Source organism: Tauraco erythrolophus, chromosome 6 (assembly GCF_009769465.1).
Source record: "Tauraco erythrolophus isolate bTauEry1 chromosome 6, bTauEry1.pri, whole genome shotgun sequence".
NCBI classification, from domain to species: Eukaryota; Metazoa; Chordata; class Aves; order Musophagiformes; family Musophagidae; genus Tauraco; species Tauraco erythrolophus.
In genome coordinates this window covers 24,830,841-24,856,843 of record NC_141470.1, presented here as the reverse complement: position 1 = coordinate 24,856,843, position 26,003 = coordinate 24,830,841, and the positions used below count along the sequence as shown (strand labels likewise).

The window sequence follows — 26,003 nt, the reverse complement described above, 5'->3', positions numbered from 1 at the left end:
AACAGGCAAAAAGAGCAATGCGAGGAGAGCAAGTTTGTGTTAGTTCCCTCATGCTCAGTCAAAATCATTACACAATAAAATGAAATATTCCTTGTTTTGCTCCCAGTAATACTGCTAAAGGAAGCAAATAGCGGGTTAAGTTCTGTGTGAATTTAACAAGCCTAATTTGGGACTCCTGTCCTCCTCTGGCCATGTGAGCAGACCTCCCTGTGAGTAGGAGGTCTGAATCCTCCTCCTGCTCTCACGTTGATCTTTATCCAAAACCTCCAGCGCTCTCGGTCTCCAGCGAGCACACGCTGTTATAGATGCACCCAAAGCAGTAATGCTTTGTCCCTTCGCATGGTTGGAATTGGCAGCGGTGCTTGTTTGAAAGGCGACCAGGCGGCTCCTCTGGGCTCGAGGTGCCACTGAACTGGGTGCCTTCCAAACATCATGATTTCAGAGCAGACGATACTGATGCCTCTTTACATGGTTAATGCTTTCGAAGACTGGAGAGCTACTTAATGTTATAGCTGCCATTATAGCACTTGAAGTGCAGAGGTGACGTTTGCTGTGTCTGGCAGGCTCAGGGCTCTGTCTTTCCTGCTCTTTATGCTGGTTTAAATGGGTTCTGAGCTTGTCTCTTGCCCCTAGGGCCATTTGGATTGGAAATACATATACAGATGTGCTGGGTTTTTTTAAAAGCCAGGCTAATCTTTTATTCTCAAAGCAAGGCAGCATTAACTGCCTAGATGTCTGTTAATGAAAATGAAACATGTTGGGATTCTGTAAAGGTAACCTTCCTTTATTGTAATTAAGCTAATGCTTTATAATGAAAAAGATCTTGCAGATTTTAAACGTACTTGATTTGAAAAAAAGAGTACAAACAAGACTTATTAAAATTGCTCAAATTCAAACATCAGCCTTTCATTAACTCTACCAAGAAGAGTAATTTTCTGTTCGTCTTGGTTTCTTCTAGACTGCTACAGCTATAAAATGCCAGTGAAAGTTACCTCTGTATGTATTCCATCCTCATGCAAGGGCTATGGTCTGCGTCTTAGCACAACATTATGGCAATTGGTTACTGTAATTAGCTTTAATTCACTTCTATCCCACTCATTCCTCATATTCCAATCAAAACAATGAGTTCTGAAATGCATTGAATTCTGCATTAATATTTACCTTTTTGAAGGCATGGCATGTTTACAGATGACTTGATTTTTATTTTTTTTTTGCATGAAAGATCATGTTGCTGAAGATCAGAAGACGTTATGTATTAATGCTTGATCCAAGTATACATATTAGTCATGTAAATATTTCTCCAAGTCTCTTTCCTTTTCTTCATGATCTATGTTAACATAAAAAGAAGGGAGACTTTGATCTCATCTCACCAGGTGGTGGGCTCCAAACTTGTTTGAAACGGATGGAGTTTCTGGCATGTTTTTTTGAAATGTGAAATTACGAAGAAATTTGCATGTTGCTATAGTCTTGAATTTGATATTTATTTTTTTTTAGCATTTATTTTACAGGTATTCACATCTTTTTGTTTTAAAGGTTTTGGTAGTTCGTGTGCAAAAATATTGTTTTGACAGACATCGATCACTCTAGAGACTGAAACTGTTGTCTCTGCACTCTGAATTCTCAATTACTGCCTGCATTAATATACCAGACTAACACAGATTGCTCTGATAAAATATATATTTACTCGAAAGTTATAGAAATAATGTATTATAGCAGCTTTTGTTCGAGAAGCAATTTTCCATAAAGATATACATTCAGTGTATCTAGTAGGTTTTCACTGAGTTGCTTTTCCCTTTATCTCTGTTAATTTTTGCTTGGTTTGTATTAGAGTGTTAATGTGCACCGTCCTGGGTGCATTCAAAAGTCATGTACTTTGCGCTCTGTCTTGCTTTGCCAACTTCAAATTCCCTGGTTATTTTTCATGCCTGGATACAGAAGTGTCTGTTTATCAGTTAAGTAATGGATACTTTGGAAAAGGTTTTTGCTGCTGAAGAGTTCGTGTAGGTGCTGACGTGGGCCCACGGAGGAGCGGGAGAACATGGGCTCCTGGCGTGAGGACAAGAGGGAGTCATGGAGGAACCCATTGCTGGGCCATGGGTGGAGAAGGGGCAGCAGGAAAGCATTTGCCCTCAGAGGTTGGAAGCCGGGCAGGTGATGCGGCCCTACTGCCACAGGGAGTGGTGTGCCACCCATGGAAGCGGGAGAGCCAGTTGCCTTTATTCTTGCCATTTGTTAGCCACCATAACGTGGAAATGACTTCTGTAGATGTAAGAAGCAAGCATGAGGAAAAAGGAGAAATGTGGCAAGAAATGAAATCTGTGAAATGTCAAGACACCGTGTCTTTTACAGGGGTTATTTTTCAAGGACAAAACCATGCCTGACAGTTTCTTGGGTGTGATGAAAAGTCCCAGTTTGGACTGACATCAGTTTGGGAATGCTGCTAGAAGGCCTATAGTTTCCTAAGTCAGGTCTGTGAAATACCTTAACAGGACGTCTTCAATTTCAAGCTCTAACACAGGTGGTGCTCCTATGCAGCCTCATGTGTTTTGAAGCTCAGGTTAGCTCTGAAGCTGTAACAGGTTTGAGCTCGAGTTTCACTCCTGTGTGGGCTGATGACCACTGTGTTGCAGGAAGACCAAGGTCTAACCGAGCTGGAGGTGTTGTAGTTCCCCTGTCCCCTCTCACAGTCCCATGTGGGCTACGCTTCCCTGGCCAGTGCCTTCTGCTCTGTACCTCCTTCCTGAGCTCGCTGGGTTCGTTTTGGCTATGCTTCCACAGCACTGCTATGAAGACACCTTTCTCCTGCCTCCACAGCTTTCTTAAAGCACTGCTTTATTCTAAGCAGGACTCATAAATTACTTTTTTGGTTTATTGTACAGTAAGAAGTCAGAGAGGCAGTAAAATGTGCTGGGTGTGCTACAAATCAGTTTGTGGTCTGCTGACTGAATTTCTTAACGTCAGTTTTTGGTGCCAACTGGTGTCCGCTTTCACCGTTGGAGCTGCCTACGTTTACAAGTAACTGTGTTAGAATTTTTCGCCCCTGTCGTTGCCTGAGCAGCTCCATACAGGGCCAAGTAGGGTCCACTCCTCTTGTCAATGAGCGATGGGGTGACACAGTTTATCAGCAGGCTGAGAGCCTCAGGATTGTCAGTGGGGAAAGCAGGATGCAAGCTGGGCTGGGATCTTTATGAGGAGCACCGTGTTGCGTTGGGCCAGTTGCACAGTGGGGAAAGTGAGCCGCGTGCCAGCCCCAGGTAAGAGCAGCACGTGGGATTTCAGTGGTGTTTTTCACCCGAGGACCTGAAAGCCCTTTGCCAGTCCCAGGTGGCTGGGCAGCAGTGGGTAAGTGGTGCTCCTGCTTCACAGCCCTCAGGGAGGCATGAGAACGCGATCCGTCAGAGGTGCCAAAACATCACATCCCAAAGGCAGGTTGAGGTTTCCTTCTTCCTCCCCCTGGCCCACATAAAGGCGCACACGCGGATACACAGCATGAGCAGGGCTGTAAGGAATCTGTTGTTTCTTGCCCACTTTTCCTGAGCACGGAGTGGGTACTGAGCTGCCTGCCCTTGGGGCAGGGTGGTCATGGCAGGGTCCCCTCTCACTGCCAGCCCCAGGTACAAACAATATCTTGCCCTCTCCAAGGGCCCAGCTGGGGGGTCTCCACCTGCTCAGCCATCAGACCTTGTGTTCAATGTGGGCACCCCAAGCTGGACGGGTCAGGGTGCTCTTGGGGGCGTTTTCTGGACCAGCCCCCCTGCAGAAACTTTATTCCTGACCACTGGTATGCTGGGTGTATTGTGGCCCAAAACAGCAAGGTTGACACCATTTTAAAATTTGTTGTTTCCTGGTTCTGTTTTTCATCTGCCTTCAGGGATGTTCTCTGGTTTTGTATTAGTTGGAGTTTTCGTACTCGAGTTAGCTGGGCAAGGCTCACTGCCCTTCCTGCCTGTGCAGGGCTCCTCTTTGGTCCGACCCGCCTTAGCCAAGAAATACCATGGGAGCTCTCACTGTACCTTGCTTAAAAATTAATTCCCCTCTTGTGACTTAAAACCAGCTAAAGAGGAGGAAAGAGGATAAACGTGAACGTTCCTGGCTGCTAACGGCGCAGTGGTGTAGACTGGCTGGGGAGGCTGCTGCAGCTGGCCTTGCTGGGATTGCTCAGAGGAGCATCTTTGACCATTTTTGTCCAAGACGGGCAGAGGCACGTACAGTGCTGCCGCTCCCCAGCGAAAATGATAAAACGCAGCTGCCCTGAGCCAGCTGGTGTCCGAGGCGCTGGCCCAGCACTCCTGATGGGGAGGGGGTTGTTGTTTGGCAGAGCTCAGGCTTTGTGCCGTGGCGGGCAGCGCATGTTCTGCCTGCAGTGGGGGGGAGGGGGAACGGCTGATGCGGTCCAGCTGCCCTAGCGGGGACTTGGCTCTGCCCAAATTTGGCTGGTTCTCGAGCCCTTGTCATCTCCTCGTCAGGTCACAGTAATGTGATTTGCCTGACACTGGTTTGGCAGATGACTCGGGAGCCGGAGCAGCCCATACAGAAAGTCAGGCTGCCTCGTCAAGTGGGACTCGCCACTATGAATAACATCTCCTGCTTAGGTCTGTTCGTTGGCCCCGGCGTTATCGGTGTGGGCACTCAGATGCTGGAGTGATCAACACCTTATAAATGGTAATCGTAGAAGGTGCTGGGAGCCATCTGCGAAGCCCCGGGTGGGTGGACGCTAAGCCCCTTTGGAAAGGGCCTCTCCTTTGCCGCGTGCGCGGTGACACGCTGCTCTGGGCAGGTTTCTGAAGGGGTTCCATGCCAGGGATCATCACAGGACTGTGGTGGATCATCAGCTAAACAAAACCCATTGCAATTGCACCACCGAGCATGGCGTAACATGGAAATAGGTTTCAGGGCTTCTCTGTGCAGCACCGTATGGCACAGTGTGCGTGAGACACCAGTGTGTAACTCGGCACCTTTCCCTCGTTAAATGGGGCTGGTGTGTTGGCAAAGTCTCTGGGATCAGGAGGAGGGATGCGATGATGCGTTTGTCTGTTTTGCAGTAGCCCAGGGAGCTTGCCTGCTGGTAGGCTACATTTAGCGGTTTGTCAGTCACAGAAAGGCAGTAACAGGGCTGAGATTTGAGCTTTCAAAAATCTGAGCTTGAGCTTTTTGGCCGAGCGGTCTAGTGGAGCCGGCGTGGCCCAGCCACGCCAGGCACTGCACGATGGTGCCAAGACCATCAGATCACACTGGTCTTGGATTTGGGTCTGTGCAGCTCAGTGCCCCGTGCAAACCCTCTCTCGGTCCCTGTGGGACTGGCGGTGACGCCCCACGGCACAGGGAGGGGTTCACTCCTTCCAGCACGAGCAGGCGGCCCTGTGCAGCTGTGCTGCTCCTACTCTGCTCGAGCAAACCAGCCCAAGTGCCTGTTTGCTGTGGGGGAGGTCTGCCCAGCATTTCTGTGGGCATCAACTGCCTCAAAATCACTCCAGGAGAAAATGACTAACAAAACTAGTTGCAAGCTTTCAGGGCTTTAGGATATTCATGTAGCTCATGTCTGTAATATGCAGAATATTACAGAGAAGAAAGACCTCTCTGCTGCTGTGCTTGACTATCAGCTTTGCCCTGTACCCAAGGGAGGAAGGAGAACCGAGGTGTTACAAAATCACTTGAGCCCCCTGCGTCCCTGATCCTGAGAGATTTCTCCATCCTTATTTCTGGGCTTCAGGATGACTTGTGTGGCTGTTCCCACTGTGGAGCTAGGTCTTGGCTCTGCACGCACAGTCTCACTGCCACACTCCCTCCTCAGTTGTTCCCACTGGGTACAGAGCCTTGGCAGGAGAGGGTGGTGAGGCACTGGAACAGGTTGCCAGAGAAGTCGTAGATGCCCCCATCCTGGAAGTGTTCAAGACCAGGTTGGATGAGGCGTTGAGCAACCTGGTGTAGTGGAGGGTGTCCCTGCCAATGAAGAAGGGTTGGAACTAGATGATCTTTGAGGTCCCTTCCAACCCAAACCATTCTATGATTCTATGAGAGCGGTGCTGCTCGAAGGCCTTGGTAGATGCTGAAATGCATCCAAACCACTGAGGATGCTGGTAGAAAAAGTTGTTGTTTTTTTTTTTTTTTAAAAAGTGGGGAGGCGGCAAAAATGCTTTATGTGGATCCTCAATGGCTGTTATTCTGTAAGCGTTGTGAATTTTACAAGGCTGTCATGAGTGATTTGCAGTTGCAATGCTCTTTCAGCAAGAGATTGCATGCCTTTTGCTTGCTTGAAGCTGCCTGGAGCCTGCGTGCTTTCTGCAGGGCGCAGCCAGGAAGAGTGTCTCCAGAGAGATTGAAGGGAAAGGTCTCTTAAAGACTTGGATGTACAGGGATCTCCAAATACCATAATTATATTCCTAATACAGGCTGCTACTTTGCTGAGCCATAAACAGACTGCAGTTGCTTCTCAGATTTGATAATCAGATCAAGACAGGCCCCTGCCAAGGTACCAGCCTTGCCCAGGCCCTGCTCGGTGGCCGTGCTGAGATGGAAGCGTCTTCCTACAGCCCATCCGCTCCTACAGCAGGGTGAGGGGTTTTGAAGGGCTGGGGCTGTGGGTGCAGGCTGGCAGTCCAGTGCACAACCTTGCTGTGTCGTCCCTAGGGCTTGGGTTGCTTTGTCGCCTTCTCTGCTCCTCAGAACCAACTTCCCTGAGCGGTCCCAACCGCTTAGCCGCTGTCTCTGCTGGGTGAATTCCTGCAAGTCCACCCAGAAGCCACAAACTGGTTGAAGATGGTCTTGCTGTCCAGACGTTCTTGCTAATTTACCTTTAGTGAGTAAATGACTGTGGTGTTTGGATTATGGGTGTTGTGGGGAAAAACTGAGGGTTTGTGCTCCTTGACCATATTTCAAATGCGAGGGTGTGCTGGCACAGTATTAAACTGAGAAAACTTCGCATGATACTTAATGGAGAATAAAAGTGTGTTTTATGGGAAAGAGGTTTGCATGTCTGTGGCATCTGCAGGGGCTGTTTGGCCAAGGCTATATGTTGGAGTGAGTTTTGGATAGCCCTGACCTCTGGGCAAGCACTCACCCAGGCGTGAGCTCTGCAGATGAAGCTTTAGGGATACTTTTCAGTTAGTGCCAGGTTTTAGCTAAATCCTTGCCCTGTAAGGAAATAATTGTTTCTCTCCCAGTGCAATGAGGATGAGGTGGGCTTTGAAATACACACAAAGAAGAAATTGTTTGTCCAAATTTTTCATCATGTTTGAGTGGGAGGGCCAGATGAATAGAGGATTGTTCTGTTCCAATCACTTACTGTCTTGCTGCTGTTAAATAACTGAAGGCAGCTGAGCTCCACTGCTTGCGTTAAAAAAAACAACCCCAAAAAACCTAAAGCCACGTTATTTGTTCTCAGTGCAAGTCAGCCAAGGACTCCAATCAGGAGAGCTCAGATGGAGGAGAGACACTTGCACTGAAGAGATGGGCAGTAGAACTTGTGTGTGGAAATGGTGTCCCAGGGACACTGCGATCAGCCGTCCCTGCCCTGAGGTTCTTCTCTGAACCCAGCTGTGGCTGCTGACCTGAACGTACCAGTCCTTTGAGCGTTGCTGCGCATTATAAGATGTATTGCAAAATTTTTCTGTATTAAAAGGCTTTAGATCTATACATTGGTTTTTCTAGCTGTAACTAAGGGAAAACTGCCTAAAGCGCCGAATTGCCCTTTGTGCCAGTGACCGTGGCAAGGCAGGGAAAGAAGGAAGCGTAATGTCGCTGTTGTGCACCGGACAGCAGAGGGTAGAAGGGTTAAACCAGAGGTTTTCCTGAATTCAATAGAATTTGGGTTTCTAGATCCTTCGGATCCTTGCTTTGACAAGCAGAGCCCTCCAAGCCCTCACCTTGGGCCAGATCCCACCTCGTGTGGAGCCAGTAAGATGTCTTCAGCCCAGAAACGTGCCGGCTCTGTACTAGAGCCAGCCTGTAGCTGGGTGGGGGCTGTTGAGGTTCGGAGGTGAAAAGGAGGGAAGGGATGCGCCCAGGAGCCTGTTGGCTGGCAGGTGGTTTTAGGACACCACCATGAGAAGGTGCTGCTGGGGAAAGGCAACCAGGAGCTCGGGGAGCAGTTAGACAAGGGCATTGCTGTTCTCAGCAGGGGAGAGGAGAATTGGGAGACTAATGAAAAGGACAACGGTGTGACCAAAACAAAGCTCTGGGGCAGCGAGATGGGTGCGGAAGGATCATCGTATGTGGATGACTGCGGAGTAGGGAAGAGGTTAACAAAAACTTAAGGAACAGAAACCTGAAATTCTCTTAATCTCACCAGGCCTTCAGACAGCAAGTTCCAGTTGTGCAAGTGTAGCCCATAACACAGACAACATAAACCCCGGGTGGTGCAGGACCCGCTGCTCCTTGCCCAGCAGAGCCGGGAGAGCTGCCCTGCCTGCTCACTGCCCTCACCTTGCATGGGAAACTGCCACAGGGCACAGCGGGTTTGGAAACAAGCACGTCAGTTCCTTGGCTCACTCGTGCTGACTCGCTCAGGAAAACTTCAGCATCTACACCACACAGGTCAGTCGTCGTTAGGACGCTTAACTGGGCAGCAGCATGCTGGGAGATACTTCTGGTGTGTGCTGCCTGTCCCTGCAACCATACTTGCGTGACGGATCTGGTCTGTTGGCTGCGACCTAAAATTAACGCCTTCCCATGCATGGCCTGTCCCACCCCTCTTTCCTGGGAAAATTATTTGAACATTTTGGCAAAGGATTAGTAGGGACTCTGGTCCAAACTGTGCATGCTCGCTGCCAGAGGTCTTTAGCATGCTGGGACGTAGACAGTAGGAAATCTGAAGTGAGCGTGATGGAAATGAAGTAAGATCTTACGCAAACGCTATTTTGAGTGACTGTTTCCTGAGGACTGGGTTCTCCCTGATAACATTGATTCAGCCCCATGGGGGTCAGTGGCACAGCATGGGCAGGAAATGGGGCCGTGCCCTTTTCTGTCCTGCAGACCAGATGCCTCTCAGCTTTTTTTTTGGTTTATCTTTTAAAGTTCACTCCTTCTGACTCAGTCTCTTAGCTTCTAGTAGAAAAATCTCCTGTCTTGGGGAGGGAAACCCAATGCGGAGCGAGGGTGCCGGCTGGCACAGAGGTGCCTGTAGTGTCGTGGGCTGCCTGGGTAATCCCAGGCAAGTGGCTTGGTCCATCCACGTGCCCCTTCCCCTTTGGGAATAGCAATTAGGCCATTTTTCTGTCTTCTGATGAACTAGGATAATGTGGTAAGTACAACCAGGCACGACTTACGAAAGGACTCGAGCACTAGCAAAAGTAGCTATCTTGGAGATTATGTGGGAATTGCCCACCTTGGGTTTAGGAGCTGAACGTCCACCTCAATCCTTCTGCAAGAGTTTGATCTTCCCCATTAGAGCAGGGGTGACGGGGGGACTGCTGCGTGTGCCTAGAAGTGCTGAACAGCTCGGGCTATTCCCTGCCTGAGCACAGCTCAGCCTCCAGCGAAGCTCCGGCTGCCTCCTCCTCGAGGGACTGTTTATCAGCCAGCTCAGTGTGGGACCAGTTCATTGCAATGGTCACTAGAGGTGCCAGTCTGATTGCTTTACTCTCAACCTACAGTGTGATGGAATCGGGGGCACTGAGGTTTAAAGCCTGGTTTCCACTCTAGATTCAGATTTCCAAAAAATCAGTGTCCTCTTGCTCGCCATCGCTGTGCTGATGTCTCGCTGAGACTTGACTGCTGGTGCTGCAAGGATGGGTGGCTGTACAGGATGCAGGGAGAGCTGCGGGGCTCCCCAGCTGGAAGGGAGAGGTACCAGGGCTGCTGCTTATTTAGCCTGGCATCTGTACAGGAGCATAAAAGTATAAAACGAATACTTGCTTTTGTGTAAGTGCTCAGCCTTTAGGCTGATTCAGGTGAAATTAGTTCAGACAGCCCCTGCTTCTCTTTTTGTGCAAAATAAGAGCTTTAAAGAAGTCCCAGCTCTCTTTTTAAATTTCTTGTTTATGTCAGATCGTACTTCTCCTTTTGATGCTCCTTTAAAACTAACGGCAGCGATGGCCGGTGGTGGAGTCGCAGCTGATGGCTGATGGGATTTGTTTGCATTGCTGCGAGAGGGGCAGATCATAATTGCCGGGCGGACTCCAGGCTGCGGAGCCTCCGGGCTTGTCTTTGGCTTGACCACGCTCTTCCTCCACAGTGTTTACACGAATCCAGCAGCAGCTTGTCCCTGCTCTCCATGCTCGACCTGTGTCCCTCTTGTCCTCAGGAATTGAAACATCTTTCCTGTGGGAGCCTGAAGCGCTCTGCGGGGCTGTGCTTCACTATTGCAGTGTCTGCCTGCAGGGCTGGAGTTCGATCTGGCGCTGCTGGAAGGGCTGTTTTTTAGGACAGATCAGTCAAATTGTGTAATGTCATCAGATCCCACAAAAAAAAACCTGACGCTTGAGCGTCTGGGACATCTTTGCCTTCTGTTCGAGCCTGTTATCCAAGGTGCAGCCCTGTGATGAGAAGTGATGGTACCAATGTGAATCTTTTCAAATGTCCTGCAAACGTGTAACCCAGTGTTTGAGTTAATGTGCACTCGTGGGCGTCCACCCATTGAAACACCAAGATGGCCCAATTTCTGCTTTTATGGAGTTGAGTGCAATGTAATTTATTCAACTTTATATGTCACAATACAAATATTGATTAAATATGTTAGTGAGGAGTGGATTGCTTTCTAATCCTAGAGTGGTTGGCTTGTAAGGGTCCTTTAAAGGTCTAGTACAGCCCCCCAGACATGGGCAGGGACATCTTTCACCGCATCGACGTGGATAAAACCGCATCGACGTGGATACAAGCACAGGGTGCGGATCCTAAACCTCATTAGTATTGCTGTGAATGCAAACTTATCTTGCTCAGAAAGGACCCAGCTCTCTAATAGATTCCTGGGAGAGTCAGCTTCCAGGTGCAGAATTCAAGAAGGGGAGATATCTAACACCAAAAAAAAAAAAAAAAAGAGAGAGAGAAGAAAAGAAGCAAGCGCAGAAATGTAGCTCTGTAGAGAGAAGTGATGGTGCCATCCATCACTGTCATCCAGTGGTCTGGGTGACATCCTGAGTCCTTAACCAGCTCCGATGATGATGTCTATGATGACTGAAAACTGGACGTGTAACAGGCTATTGCAGAGGAACTTGTTGACTGGAAAATCTGTTCACATTCAGGAACCACGCTGGGAATTGTTTTAGGTAGTCTGTCTGTCTGTGGGTTTCGATGCTCTCCAGCTGTGTGTCTGTTAGTCATAAACATGTTTTCTCCTCTTTCCTGTTAACGTGGCAGGGAAAGCATTAATGCGCGGGATGGGACGGGAATACGCACTGAGCGCGCAAGCAAATGGCAGAACTGACTTTCTTTAATAGCAACTTGCAGTGACCTCGGGCAGTGCTTGTTGCCAGCATGGATGCAAAGTTTATAGGCAGAGCTGGCAAACTTTAGTTTGATTTTTCTTGCTCTGATTTTCATATAAAATGCTGCATTCTTTTAAAGAGAAAGTTGAGTTGAAGGACATAGGTTTTATGAATTGGCTCACCATTCTGCTTTCTACTTTGTTTCTGGAGAGTGGAAATGGCACATCGGTGGTCCAGCCCAGCTCTAGGGTGGGAGGGCATTTTCCAGGAGGATTTCATGCCCCCATGTGACGAAGGGCAGTTGTGTCCTGTCACGGGCAGCCGTGCCCCACTGCCCCATGGGCTCCCACACTGCCACCCCGACTCTGCCAGGTTTGCCGTGCACTGCCCGCCACAGCTCTGGAGTGGGTGGCCTGGCTGGGCCAAAGTGCGAGTCAGACATAAAATCAGAGAGGGATGAATTTCCTCCATCTCGCAAAGGAATGAAATCTCTGTGGTCAAGAAACACATGCTGCTGTGGTGCTAGTGAGCTGGATATAGAGCCGGAGCACGTGTTTCACATGGGAACATCTTGCTCTGGAGAAGCAGTGAGCCACTCCTCCGTCCTCCTTGGCTTCTTGTACATAGAAGTAGAAGAATTAAAAAAGAAAAAAACAACAAACCAACCCACACAAACTCTTGTGAGCAGTAAAGTCTTGAGGAGTTTCAGCCAAGAAAATACATTAACTTGTATGAAGGGTAGAAAAACAGAGCTCACCACAGCCTTTTGAAAAGTGTGATGCTCTGTGCCGTGTGGGAAAAGCATAATCGGTAAAAACTACAGCACCACAGAAACAGGGGACAGCGGGACGGGACAGCCATGGACAGACCAAGTGATCGGAGACAGGGTGAGAGCCTGGCGTGGTGCGGGCCATGCAGCCATGAATACCCGCTGTGTCCGCTCCTGGGAGCGGCCGTGCCCAGCAGCCACTGCCTCTTGGGTGCGAGCGAACAGCGGTGTGCAATGGCCGGGGGACAAGTGCAGGGATGCTGGCGGGGAATTGCTGCTCCCGTGGGTTTCGTGGGCCAGCACCCGGGCTCAGCAGTGTGTATAATTCTCCAATGTGTCTGGGATTTGCTTGTAGCACTCTGACTCCCAGCAGGATTTGTTTTCCATGATCAGCCCAGGCAAGCACTTGGCATTTGAGTTAAAAACCTGTGCAAGGTAGAGGACGGGAATGAGTGTGCTCCTGTGATAAATGGAGGAGCTGCAAGTTAAAGAGGAGCTTAATTGATGTTTACTCGATAGTTTGCTCTGTTAGACGAGAAAATAAGCCATATCCCAGGTCTGATTTTTTTTTTTTCCACTTTATATGGATGTAAATTAGAAGCACAGTCTTGAATTAAATGTGGTGAAAGCACCACACATGGAAGGTGAACCCAGCAAAGCCAATCTCCTGGAGCTTGTCATTGTGCCTTCTACACTGAGTCCTGGGGGTACTTGCGCCACTGATACATTTGTGTTTTCTTGTGCAGGAGGTTGTGGATAAACAAGGTTGCTCAGAAAATAAGGATTTCACAGGGAGAGATGATCTCCTGCCTTTGGCTCTGTCTGCGTCACCTGGGATGCACGGGGGAAACTTAGCTTTATTCTTTGTTCCTCCTACCTGAATGCAAAATTCAGAGATGGTGCTGTTTAACTGCTGTGATGCTTCTACTTTTCCCAAATCAGTGTCTGTTATTTGCTGTGCACACTCAGAAATAACCTTCTGAAGAACCTGTGTCTATTTTGCTCGCTCCTGATGTCCTAAATTGACCTAAACTTGCAAAACAAAGCTGAAGTTCTAGCCACCCAAGCAAGGTTTGTCCATCTGCCTCCTGCCATATGCATACATACATCGGGGGCCCAAAAAGAGACCGTAAATCCCTAGTTGTATGGCTGTCAGACACCTTTGTTACCGCTGCCACCAGGCACCCAGCCTGACAGCCACCCACCAAGCAGAGTGACGACCTGCAGCCGCAAAAGCTGAGGCTGCTCCTGGAGTTTCCTTCTTTCTGTGTCCAAGCTGACAGGCGCCAGCAGAGCTGCACCGGCTAAAGGGACTCTCTCACTGCACTGGGCTGTTAGCGCGTGCAGCTCACCCGCGGGGTCGGCACAGGACCCCATGTGGAAACTGCTGACGGTGGCCAAGGATCACCAAACGTGGGGTCCCTCCTCCCCTAACACCCAGCTATTGCCTTTGTGCTTTCTCAGACCGCTGCCTGCCCGCGGCCGACGAGCCCACCTCCCCGAAGAAGGCAAGAGCATCCCCGACCGCCGTGATGTGGAGAGCTGGTTCTCGCCCCCTTCCCCCGAGTGGGCTACCGTGAGGGTCATCCCCGAGGAGGAGATGACCGAGCACAACCTTCTCGCCATCCGAGTCATGGTCACCAGTGATGCCAGCAGGTACTTTAAAACACAAGTAAGCCTATAAAGAACCCATAAGAGCAGTTTGGTTTTCTCTGGAATGCTAAGGAAAAATATAACAAATATAGTACTGAATGTACGTACAACTGGGGGGAAAGAAAAAAAAAAAAGAAAAAGAAAAACTGCTCAGAATAACAATTGTTCTTTACCACAGCCATAAATCCCCCAGACACATGACTCACTTTGCAGGAAATCTTCAAACATTTGCATCCCACACAGGGGCCTGAATCAGAGAGAAAAACATTGCCTTACTCAGCCCAGGTTCAGCCCTTTGCATACCAAAAAAATGTCAGTTCAGGGATCAGGGCAGTGGGTGTGTTGTGGCAAAAGGTGTATCCTGTGATGTGGCTACCTCCCATCTGGGGTATCGTCCTGCAGCTCTGCACCCCGGGCCTCTCCTGGGGCGTTCAAGGATCTGCCCAGCCCTAAGAAATCTGAAACGTGACGGTCCTCAGGGACCTGTCAGAGGAAGCCCGATTTCTGCGTACAAATTAGAATATATTGGCTTTCTGGGCAGGATTCTGTGGGCATTCATTCTGTCTGAAAATTAAATTGGTATCTCCAGAGTAAAGCCGTTTTCCTTACTGAGAACTAAAAAAGAAGATGGGAAGGAAAAAAAAGAAACAAAACAAAACAAAAAAAAACCCCAAAAAAAACAACAAGCCTAAAGCCAACTGTTGCAAACACAGAGCTATTGCTCCGTAAGGAAGCTCATTATTTCAAATTCTCACTGTCCTTTAAACACCTGTTCGTGGTGTTGCATACAGCTTGCGGAGGGCGACGCTTGCAGAAATGCAACTTTCTGCAGTTCCCTGCAGTGGTTTTAAATGGCATTTGTGCTGTGCTGTTTAGGTCTGGGTGTTCCTCTGCAGAAGGACGAGCCTCTCCAGACTTCCCCTCTCCCACAGAGAACAGAGTGCCCAGGGAAGGGTTTCCTACCCATTTGACAGGCTCTCCTGCAGACCGGGTGCTTGTATCCCTCGCTAATACCCTCCGGCTCATGATGCCCGGCTTGTGGAGAGTCGGCTAATCCCTCTGATCCGAGGGATCAACTCCCTTTCCCCATGGCTGGACAGCCAGGCCCCTGGTTCCCCGCCAGCGGGACGTGGCCGTGAGGGGCGACACTGTGTCTGTCACCACCGCGGCTGGTGCCAGCGGCTCCAAGGTCAACATGCCACTGCTGCTGCAGGTCGGGCGCCCTTGGCCTCGCGCTGCTCCGTCAGGCCAGCCCTTGTCTAAAAAGAGAGACGAGAGAAATGGCAGGTGACAAGCAGCACCGCTGAGTTGGCTGTGGGGCACTCAGTGGGATGGGAACAGGGAAAGCAACCAACTTGGTGACACAGCTTTTGAGGTCAAACTTTAGGTACTTGTGAATAATGACCACCTGTCAGGCAGAGGTCAGAGGAGAAGCCTCGTGCTATAGTGCTTACCTCCTTGCCAGCCAAGGAAAATAAACTTTTTGCTCTCTAAAACAGAAATATATCCATCAACATTAATGGCAGGTCTTTTTCTTTTGTGTGGCACTCTGCCCGATCTCAGTGTGATATCTCACCATCTCAACTATCAAAGACTTCATATATTATATTTTTATACATATATATGTGTGTGTGTGTATGTTTGACACAGCTTGAGACACTTAAAAAGCACGTGTTAGTGGTGAAATTTAAGGCCATTCTGATTCAGCCTATGGAGAGAGCAACACACCTGGAGCTGCACTCCCATCCTTGCTGAGCCTGGCATCCCAGCGTGGCTGGGCTGGGTGAAGCAGGGGTGCAGGGCTGGGGGGCACTGCCCCTGTGGCGTTTAGACCGGCTTTGTACTGTCTGCAGCTTTTCCTTTAGCTCTCCTGCCTCCTGCGCTGTGCCTTGGGCTGTTGTAATCAATCTTAACTTTCTACAAGGCCGTGCTATATAAACACAAAATAGTTTTCTCCTGCCACACCAACGGGACTACTCACGGCGTAAGCTCCTCTTTTTTAAGACAGAGCTATTATCATCACAACCGATCTATGAATTAGGTTAGCAATATTGTTTGCATTAAAAATAGGCCAAGTAGGCTGGTGGCACGCTTGTTTATGGCTGTGGGAACGTGGTCACAACAGAAGGCCTGAAAGTGCTCGTTCCCTACAGTCTGGTCTTGAGAGATGAAAGGAATCCCATGATTATTGAAAAAAGGAATAATAATCACTTCAAACAGTTGTTCCCCTGCCCAGAGGCAAGGTCATGATGTGTTTGCTGTTCACATGCGTTTGTGGGGCATGTTTTTAAGTACATTTAAGGAAGGAGATGCCGAAATCTATCTGCCTCTGTGATCAGCTCAGGTGCCTCATTGCACTTGCTCTTACCTGGGCTGTGCTGGTGGCTCCCAGGAGCCGGAAGACTTTGTTTCCTTATTTCCTATCATAGAATGGTTGGGTTGGAAGGGACCTCAAAGATCATCTAGTTCCACAGTCAGGGACACCCTAGATCAGGTTGCTCAAAGCCTCATCCAACTTGGCCTTGAACACCTCCAGGGATGGGGCATCCACAACTTCTCTGGGCTTCATCTATTTCCTATAGATGGCTTTTGCATGTTTGAAGGCTGCTGAGGTAGTTTCACCCAGTCTTCTCCTCTCTAGACTAATGCTTACTATTTTCTCCAGCTTCTTGTCTAAGCCCTGTCCCATGGCCATCCTCGCCCCTCTCCTCCAGGCTCCCTCCTCCTTTTGAATCGCAGCACCCAGAAGTGGGGTCAGACCAAGCCCAACCTCTTGCTGTGGTCCAAAACCCTCCCTGCGGCTCTGCGAGGTGCCTGGCACACGATAAGAAACGATGCTCTTGCAATAACAAAGAACAAAATACCCTGATTTTACAGAGATCTCATCCGAGCTGACTGTCCTTCCGTATGCTGAATTAATATGTTCTTATTTATTTTCTTAGCTTTCGGATATACCTGCAGAGCTTCTGTCTTGAAAGATGTTGTTTTGTCATGCTTGATGTTTTGATTTAGAAACCACTAAAATAAGCATCGATGGTTGGAGGCTGGTGCCAGGACAGCATCATCTGTGACCTCAGGGCTGAAACTGCATGGTTTCCAGCATGGGTTCCCCACCAACGGCTGAAGGCATTTCCTCACCTTCCTTGCTTTGTCTTCTGCTGACAGTGCCAGCGCAGAAGCATCCACCTTGCAGGAGGGGCTGCACTTTCCCTGCCACTTGCAAGTGATGGGTGCTCTGCAGCCACTGTCGCCCAGAGAAGGGAGCAGGTTCCAGGTCCCAAATGGACGATGCAGTGAGGTTCAGCAATAACCGTATTTAATTCATGGGTGAAGCCTGCCTCACAGTCGGAGCAGAGTTAAGGCTGCTCTGAACTTGGCATCCTGTGAGTTCTCTACATCATGCCTCTTAATTCCAAAAATCTGTAGAGAAAAAGGTGAAAAGTGTAGAGTTTTGACCCTTATGCTTTGCTTCGAGGCCAATTATGGCATTACAAATACTGTTTCCCTTTCTCCATCTTGGCACAGCCTTGCAGGCAGAAGGGCCTGTCCCTGCTAACCAAGCAGTGGGGTGTTGCACCCCAGGTCTCTCTTGGCAGCAGTTTGATTCCAGGTGCTGAATGTAGTGGTTGCGGGTGTGAATCCGGGCAGCAGAAGTCTGATAGTGGTAGGGATATCTCGGCTGTGTAGCTCCTACAGCAAATCACAGCCCTGTAATAACAACAACAGAAAACAAAACCAAAATGAGGACGTCAGCTCTGGCTGCAAAACATCTATTTCTCTGTGGCCTGCACTGCTGTCAGCTCTGACAGTGGTGCTTGTTGCACTGAACGGGAACGAACAGTTCTGTGCCATGTGTCTTCTGACTTGTCCGACTTTGTTTCTATCTTGCCCTTTTTTTCCCGTAGCTCTGAGCTGGAGTCCGATTTTAATGGCGACTCGTCAAACTCAGAGGTGAGTGAAGGACAGAACTCGCTGCTGGAGCCCCCTGCTTGCCCAGGCCCCATCCGGAGGTGGACATCACTCGCCAGGAGCCCTGTGGTCCCAGAGGAAAGCCCCAAAACATCCAAAGTTGCTGATGGTAAGCAGCATCCTGGCCCAGGGATGCTCCAGCAGCCTCTTCTGAGGGCTGAAGTTGGGTTTGGGGGAGAGGTTTTGAAGCAGAGGCTGTTGCCTGTGATGTGGCCAGGTTGTACCTGTTAACAGTGACTTTTTGGGGAAGGTTCTGCCTTTTGAGGAGTGTAGCTGAAAGATCATTTCCATGATGCAGGATAACCTGGAGTAGTTGTGCCTTGCAGGGGTGAGATGAATGCTTTCCCATCAGTAAAAAATTTAGATGTTATTAGCAGCCTGTGCAACATCTGCTGTGTTGTCCAAGCAAGGGTGACTTTGGGGAGCACTGCAGACCTCTGCGTGATTCAACTTGTATTTCTATCAATAGCTGCTTAAAATTTTTTTTATCCAGTGAAAGCCCAAGGAGGAAATGCTATAGCTAGCAGGGAGGTGGGAGAGGTTCAGGAACAGTCTGCCTCGAAATGGAAACTGCTTTCTTGAGCTGGAGGAGGTCAGGCCTCAAAGACGTGCTAAAAAACAGCCAAAGGAAGTTTGACTTCCTTTGGGAAGGAAGTGGGAAGTGAGGGCTGCCATGTTTTAGGACTTACACAGTGATGTTTTGAAGCTGTGGTGGACCCGCTGCTTCAGAAAGCATCTCCAGAGCTTTGCTGGGCTTGTGCTCTGCTGGGTTTCTCCTCTTGGAAGAGCTTGGCAGGGGATGCACAGCTGCACGTGTCTCGGGAGCTGGTGGGGCAGAGCTGCAGTGCATCAAGGCAGCTCCTCCCTGACCATGTGCAGCACAGAAGGAAAACTGTCTTTAGAGCTCCTGATGGAGACTGCTGCATCTTCTCCCTCTTGCGAGAAATTAGTGTTCTTTTCTCTGAATTTCTAACAAGGAACACCAAAAGCAGCCATTTTAGAAGATGTGTGTGTGAGCCCAGCCCCTGGGCTGCAGAGTGTTACTATGGGGCTCAGGCAAGGTGTGCAAGACCTTTCCACTCATGGAGTGGAAACCACTGGCGTTAGCTTGGGCTGGAGAGGAAGTGTGATACTGGTGGCTGGGACCACTGGCAGGTCAGCCTGAGCTTGGGACAAGCAGGATGTTTCTGCCTGGCTGGCAAAATATAGGGGATGAACTGGATGGTCAGTAAGCAGATGAAGTCATGCATTATATGAAGTCATGGACAGAAACAAGAGGAAACTCCACGTGCCAGGTATTGTATCCCTACGGAGTTGCGCACTGGGGTCACTTGTGGCAGCTGTGCTCCGTGGGCTGTGGAGATAGAGTACCAACACCGACTCATCTCCAGAGGTACTGCTATGGGCTCAGACCTGTGCTAATGCTGACCCTCACTTTTGGGCTGGAGCGGTTGTGCTGATACAACCTGTGGACGGAGCGAGGGAGCAGCTGCCTGGACAGGGTATGCGACACACCCAGGGAAACCAGGAATTCTCCCAAAAAACTTTCTGCCTTCAGCTTTATGTGCAGCAGACCTTTGTGTCTGTGTTCTCAGGTCCTCTCATACACTGACAGCTCTTGGCTGGACCCCAAGAACCTTGATCGGGTTTGTTAATTGCATTTGCTTTATCACTCTTGCCTGTGTGGAAAAGGCTGTGTTGAAACCAGTTTTCATTTCAGAACTCATCCATACCTGGACAGAGGGGTGAGTTTCCGAAGTGTCTCGGAAATGAGTAGAGCTCCTGGATTTTAGCAGGGTGTTTTGACTTAATTGTGTATTTAAAAATATGTGTCTATATTAAGCACCATGATATTCTGGGCTTTGCAGGCAGGTTCTACATGAGAGATCTATGCGATGCTAAACAATTGAGGTCCTTTGATTTGTCTTCACCCAAAGCGCCTTGCCCTGGGTTTGGGGCAACTCTGAAGGGATCGTTGTGAGGAATTACCTTGTTCTTCCTTCATTCGAGGTGCCTTCTGCCAGGCTGCGCTTCTGTCAGGCATGACAGAAGAGCTGAGAAACAGTTTTGCTGAAAAAAGGCCACCAGCATTCCTTCTTTTCCCATCCCCCACCACCCCCACATCCACACGTGCATTTTTATCCCAGCAGAAAAGCAGGGATTTCATACAGTGCTTTAAGTTGACTCTCGAATAACGAAGCCCTTGTTTAGGGAAAAGAAAAGGCCAGCAGCAAACCCCAAACGACGCCCTGCAGTGTGTGACCCCGTGCGGTCACTGAAGGGGTTTTATCCTTCTGTCCTCCGCAATTTCATGCTCTCCTCCCACCGCCGCCGCTCTCCAGCGGCTTCTCCCGGACCGGGGCTGAGGCGGCGGCGGGCGCGCGCTGCCCTCTCCCGGCCGCCGCCGCGGGGACACGGGCGGGGATGGCGGGGGACGGGTTAGAAAACTGAACCCCCGCCGATTGGGTTTGGGGTGTGTGGGTTTTTTTCCCCCCTTTCTTCCCCCTCTCCCCCCATTTTGGCTCTCTGGCTTTTGCTGCATCATCTGACCATGTGTCTTTTGCGTTTCTGCTCAGCACTACAGCGAGCCAACAGTTTTCACTCCACGGCGTTAAATAAGTGTCAGAACTGGAGGAGAAAACTCCAAATGAGTGAGTAAAGCCTGAGAAGTGATTGTATCTTCTATTTGTGTTGTCTCTTGTTTTCCTGTCTCTTAAATTTCTCCTATTTCCCTTTTCTTTAAAACTTTTGTAGATGAGAAAATAGAGATCCGAAATGCACCGAATATTTCTTTTCCGTTTTCTGGTCCTCAAAAGCTCAAATTGCCTTTCTGTGTATCTGTTCCCTACGTTACTACACCCACCAGCAAGTGGTGTCCACTCTAATTCTCCAGCTGAGAAAACACATCCCTATCCCAGAGCTGCATATTCTGTCTCCAGCCCTGCCTGCCCTGACACTGATTGCTGTTAGTTAGATGCAACGCTGGGTCTAACATTTTGAGTATCATTGATTAGAAACGCACCTGGAGGTGCCTATTTACAGTCATCTATAGGTGCTCTGTCACCTCTTTTTTGTTGGAAAAAAAACAGGTGATGTTTCTGGATTACCAAAAGGGAGAGAGTACTAAAAGCGGTCCCAAGATGATGGTGAAAACAAGCATTGCTGGTTCCTGTCCTCCAGCAGCTTCATTTGGTCTGGGCTGACACCTCTCTGGCCGTGGGAATCGCACAGGGATGCAACGATTTCAATAGCGGTCAGGGCTGTGCTCGATTCACTTCCAAAACACAGTGTGGTCACTCCTTGCAGCTGGGGCTGCACCCAAGTCATCCCCCTGGGCTGCAGTCCTCAAACAAGCCAACCATTCCTGGCCACATCTATGCTGCTCATAACAGGGTCACCAGCCCGCCTTGGCACAGCCCTTCTGCAGATGCACCCTGTACCTGCCCAGTCCCCTCACAGGTACCTGCCAAGATTGACCATGCCAGTGTGGGAGCTGGGTAAGCTGCCCAGCACTCCAAACCCTCTCGAAACTTGCTTAGAAACACAGTCGTGTCTGTTAGCCTGGGCATTGACAGCCTTAAGTATAAAACATGAATATACAGCAGCGGAAAGAAGAGATTTGTGCACGTGACCACGTGCCACAGTTTCTGGGCATGGAGACAGCGGGTTTTGGGGAATGATGGTGACAGCCACTCTTTAACCCTGCCCTCAGCTGCCCTCTGCAATGAGGGGAATTTCTGCTGCTGCTCAGTCCCAGATACCTTCAGAGAAGTTAAGGCTCTGCTACCGAAACAAGAAGGATCCCTGTGTGTGTGTTATGGGACCAGTGCTGAAGCAGAGGCGTCTCGGCTTGCATGGTCTGAATGCACAAACAAGCTTCAAGATTATTTGCAAGTACCCACTGTGGGATGAGTTTTTATATCTCAAAAAAGGAGACAAGCTGCATCTCTCCTTCGTGGCACCGCACTCACAGACATGTCAGATGCCTGCAGGTATGCGTGAGCACTGTCACTACCAACCCCACGGTCCCTTGGAGACCTCTGGTGCCAGAAGTTTGGGATAACTCGGTAAATCTCAGCCAAGGATGCGCGGGGCTATTTCATGGTCCTGAGAGGATGCTCCCACCAAGCTTGACTTCAGCAAACCATTCCCTGGGTTGGGCTGTCCCGAGGGGCAGCTATGGCAGACGGAGAGGCGGATGGGCCATGGTGGGGCTGTGTTCCTTGAGATTCACCGCACCTTCGAGGCGCAGGGGACTCAACGTGCCTGCGAGGCCTCTCCAGAGCAGCTGCATGGGATGTCCCACCTGAGGGAAGACTGTCCCATGCCCAGGATGGGGAGGCAGAGCAGGGTGCCCTCAAAAACTTTCGTGGCATCTGTGTCAGCCTCAGGGCTGTCTCTGAGCACAGCACAGCATTTGAGGATTGGCTTATAATCAGGCACTGGCTTCACCAAAGGCTTGGATTTAAAATCTTGCCTTAATCAATCTCAGTTTTTAAAAGATCAGACAAAAACGATGCTTATTCCAAGTTTGAGGGGGAAAAAAAAGACCGTGAGAGAGGAAAGAAGAGAAGACCGAGGGTGGCTCTGAATTTCGACTCTTTTTCAGCTTGGTCCCAGCAAGTGCATTACTCAATCGTTTGCCAATTAATTTTCCCATCATTCTGTTAAATCTCTCACGTGCCTCCGAAGGGCTGCAGAGGGAGCTAAAGGCCTTTGAGAGGGAACCGACGTGCGGCATGGATTTACTTGAACTCAAGCATGCTGTTAAAACGAGGTGTAAAGCACATTCAACGTATCCTGGGAACACAAAAAAGGCATTTTTTACTCTCTGGAGGAAAGCTGTAAATCTTAGTTTCTATATTTAATCCACTTAATATTTGGTTACAAGAATTCGTATGATCATCAGTCACATGAAAGAAAAATTTGTCTCCTTTTCAGACTTATTTCCCAAAACACATATGTTTCATAAACAGCACGAGGTACATGCCAAGGAAAGGAAATCAGTGTCATGATTATATTGGCTGAAAGGCTCAGAGCAGGATATTACCTTTCAAAATCTCTAATCCCTATCCCACAGCCACAGGGAACCCCGTGCTCTCAATCTATCTAGGACACTCGGAGTAGATTTTAGGCCAAGTAGATCATGATGGCGGCCCAGGAAAGTTTTTGGGTTTTTTTTAAAAAAAGTCCTGGTTTAAGTGTGAAGCTGCAAATATGGGTTCAGTGACTTGATGGGAATAAATCCATTATCCCTGTGAAAGACGGCAAGCTGTGGCTTTGCATGAAGCCGTGTTCTCGCACGTGCAGGCCCTATCCTTGTCAGCTAACGCACGCCCATGAGAGCTGTAGTGCGAGGTAGTTCTCCCCACGGGCACGTGCCATTACCCTGCAGACCCTTGGGCTGGGGGAATTTAAGCCCTCATTGGTGTTACAGCTGTCACTGCTGCAGCGGTTGTGTTTTCCCTTGGTGTGCTGAGCCATGGTGTATGCCCGTGTCAGGAGGCAAAGGGCTGTAGTGGATCAGGTTAAATGCCCCTAACTCACTCGCACAGGTAATGGTGGGTTTTCATCCTTGTTCTGGATTCTCATCTTTTCCCACGGCCGATTCACTGCACAGAATTTAAAGGTCAATGTGTGTGGGTGGGAAAGGAAACGCGTTCGCACTGGGGATAGAGAATCCGGTTAGGGCGAGGATAGGCTGTGAAAATGAAGTTGGAGTAGCTCAAGTTTGATGCTGCTTTCTTAGAGAACTATCACTGGACTTTCCCAATGTGTCTGAAATTATTCGAAGGGTGGTTTTCCTCTTTCTTTTCCTCTGCCCTGGAAACTCATTGCAAAAAGGTACAGAAAGCAAGAGCAGCAGCAGTCCAGAGTTATGGTACCCAGGTGACAAGAGCTGGATTTGTCTCAGTTCAGTCCCTTGTTGCTGGTCCCTATGGGAGTTCCTTAATGAACTTCAGTGCATCGTTCCCCTCTGTTCTTGACTGAATACAACAAATTTCATTACAAGCAGGTGAGACACTGAGAGGGAAGGAAAGTTGGCCTCTCTCTCTGGCTTTCCTTTTCTGAAGTCCACGTGCAGTGAACTGTCCTCTCTCTCTAGTGTGTTGCTATTGTTCTTACACTGCTTTTAATCCCTATGTAGAAGAACCGAAGTTTGCTGTGGGAACCTTTGTGGGTTTTGGAACTAATACTTGGGTTTTGGAGTTAATAATTCAGCTATAAATATGCTTGTCATGTTATAGCTTGACATGGTAATATCCTGGCTCAGGAATACTTTTCTTCTGTCCCAAGATTGCTACTTATACAGAATTCCCACAGGCATAAATAATCAAGAGCTCTCCTGACTCCCTTGAGGTGCAAGTCACCTCTCTACTTTTTCTTCCGGCAGGTCTAAGTCTGTCTGTGCTAGTTTTGGTTCAAGGCCGTTAGCCATTAGTTGCCTTGCCTGATCCTAGGAGAGCCCTTGGCCTGGCCTTGGGAGACTGCAGGACTGTTGCTGTCCTTGTTGCCTGCAGGTGGTTACATTTCTCATTTCCTTCCCGTTCTGATGGACTGCCCTCTTGCAAGTCATCTGTTTTCTTCATCTCCCAGAACTTACCCAAAGTTTCAAAGTTGCTGGTTGTTTGGACTGCCTCTGCTTTTAAGGCCTGAAAGCTCTCTAAAGAGGGCTGGTTTTCCAGAAAGTTTCCTGGAACTCGAAAGCTGCTTCTCTACCTCCAGCCAAAGAGCGGAAGCAGTTCAGGTCCACCGCTGAAAATGTCAACGTGTTTGGCACAGTGTGCACACACATGTGAGAGGCCATAAACTTCATTACTGTAGGTCAGCTCTTCAGGTATGACTGTATCCAGATGACTTTTTAACTTTCTACTCTCGTTCTTTAATTGCAAACTTTATTTAAGACAAAAACAATACAAATATGGTGGTAAAATTTGTGTCTTTGGCAGGTTTCCCCCTACTGTCCAGCAAGAAACCTGGGCTACACTGGAAGGACAGCTCAGCCAGCTGTCAAAGCAGTCCTGGAGAGGATCATTCCCAAACACAGGTATAAAAGGGAACTGTGCAAAGCAAAATGAGTGTAACTACTGTTGGGGCACGTCTGCTCTTGGCAGGCTGTCTGAGCACCCTCTGCTCTTTCAACTAGTCTTCACAGCAACCACTGAAGTTGAAGTAATGTCTGTGCTATACCTAGGGAAGAGACTTTGATGCTCTAATTGATATAACCGTTGCCAATTCATGTGGCCAAGTGGCATTTGCTTTCTGTGGGACTCAGACCTCGATCACACTGAGAATTAGGCACTAAACTGTTGCATCAGCCAGCACGTAGGCGTCACCACCTTGCCCTTCCCTTAACTGCCACTGGGTTTTCCTTTGTGCCACAATTTCTGCCCAAAGGAGAGGAAACCCCCCAAATCTCTGTTGCCCGGTGCTCTTGAGCTGCCTGTTGGTCTGCCTGCATGCTTGTAGGGCTGGAAGGAGATGGCTCTTCATGTGTGGCGTGTTGGGCAAGGCTGGGTGCCAACAGCAGTGGAGTGAGAGGGAATGACATCTGGTGGCTTAAATGCCGTTTCTGTCACCAGGGTAAAGGCAAGTGCCAGCACTGGCCCTGGAGAGCAAATGTGGGAGCCGAGGTAAGGGGTCACGTAGTGCCAGCCATAGGTAACCTGGCATTGGACACCGGGCAATTTCAGGCCATTACAGCCCTTAGACGTGGGTGTGCCTCCATCTGATGTTTACCCCTTGCATTTGGTGAGCAGAAGACTTCTTTCCCTAATTTGCTGCAGGCCCTGGACTCCACACCTCCCATAGCTCAGGAGTATCTCCAGCTTCTGTCAGGACCTAGGATTTCCTTTGTATTGTCTGCTCTTCTTTCATTTTGACTTTTTTTTAAGGCTGAGGAAGGGTGGGTCTGCCCTAAGTGCAGTGCTGCAGCAGGAGTCATGACCATCTCAAGCAAAGGGCAGCACGTTCCCCAGACTCGGAGCCAGGCAGAGCGGGGATCAGCCCATGTCCTCCATGTCCTAGCCCGTTGTCCTCACGCTTGGATTAAACATGATTAAAATTGCTTGACTTCAGGTCTGTGTTAGAAAAAAAAATTAAGTCTTCCACATCTATGATGGTAGTTGAAATCCGGTCCAGGACAATAGGGCCAGGAAGGGAATGTCCCATGGGAGCAGAGCTGCACAATGCTGCCTGGCCATGCTGTGCTCCAGGAGACTCTTTGCAGGTCGCACTCTATAGACAGCGCT

General features: G+C 49.2%; 1 protein-coding gene across 1 annotated transcript in view; it reads left to right on the top strand.

The window, feature by feature from the left end:
* Positions 1–26,003, top strand: part of MICAL2 (microtubule associated monooxygenase, calponin and LIM domain containing 2) — a 109,112-nt gene that overhangs the window by 62,342 nt on the left and 20,767 nt on the right. Inside the window, 5 exon segments of the mRNA XM_086613059.1 lie at positions 13,594–13,641; positions 13,644–13,785; positions 17,688–17,860; positions 20,328–20,402; positions 24,702–24,799. Of these exon segments, the coding sequence (XP_086469185.1) occupies positions 13,594–13,641; positions 13,644–13,785; positions 17,688–17,860; positions 20,328–20,402; positions 24,702–24,799 (536 nt within the window).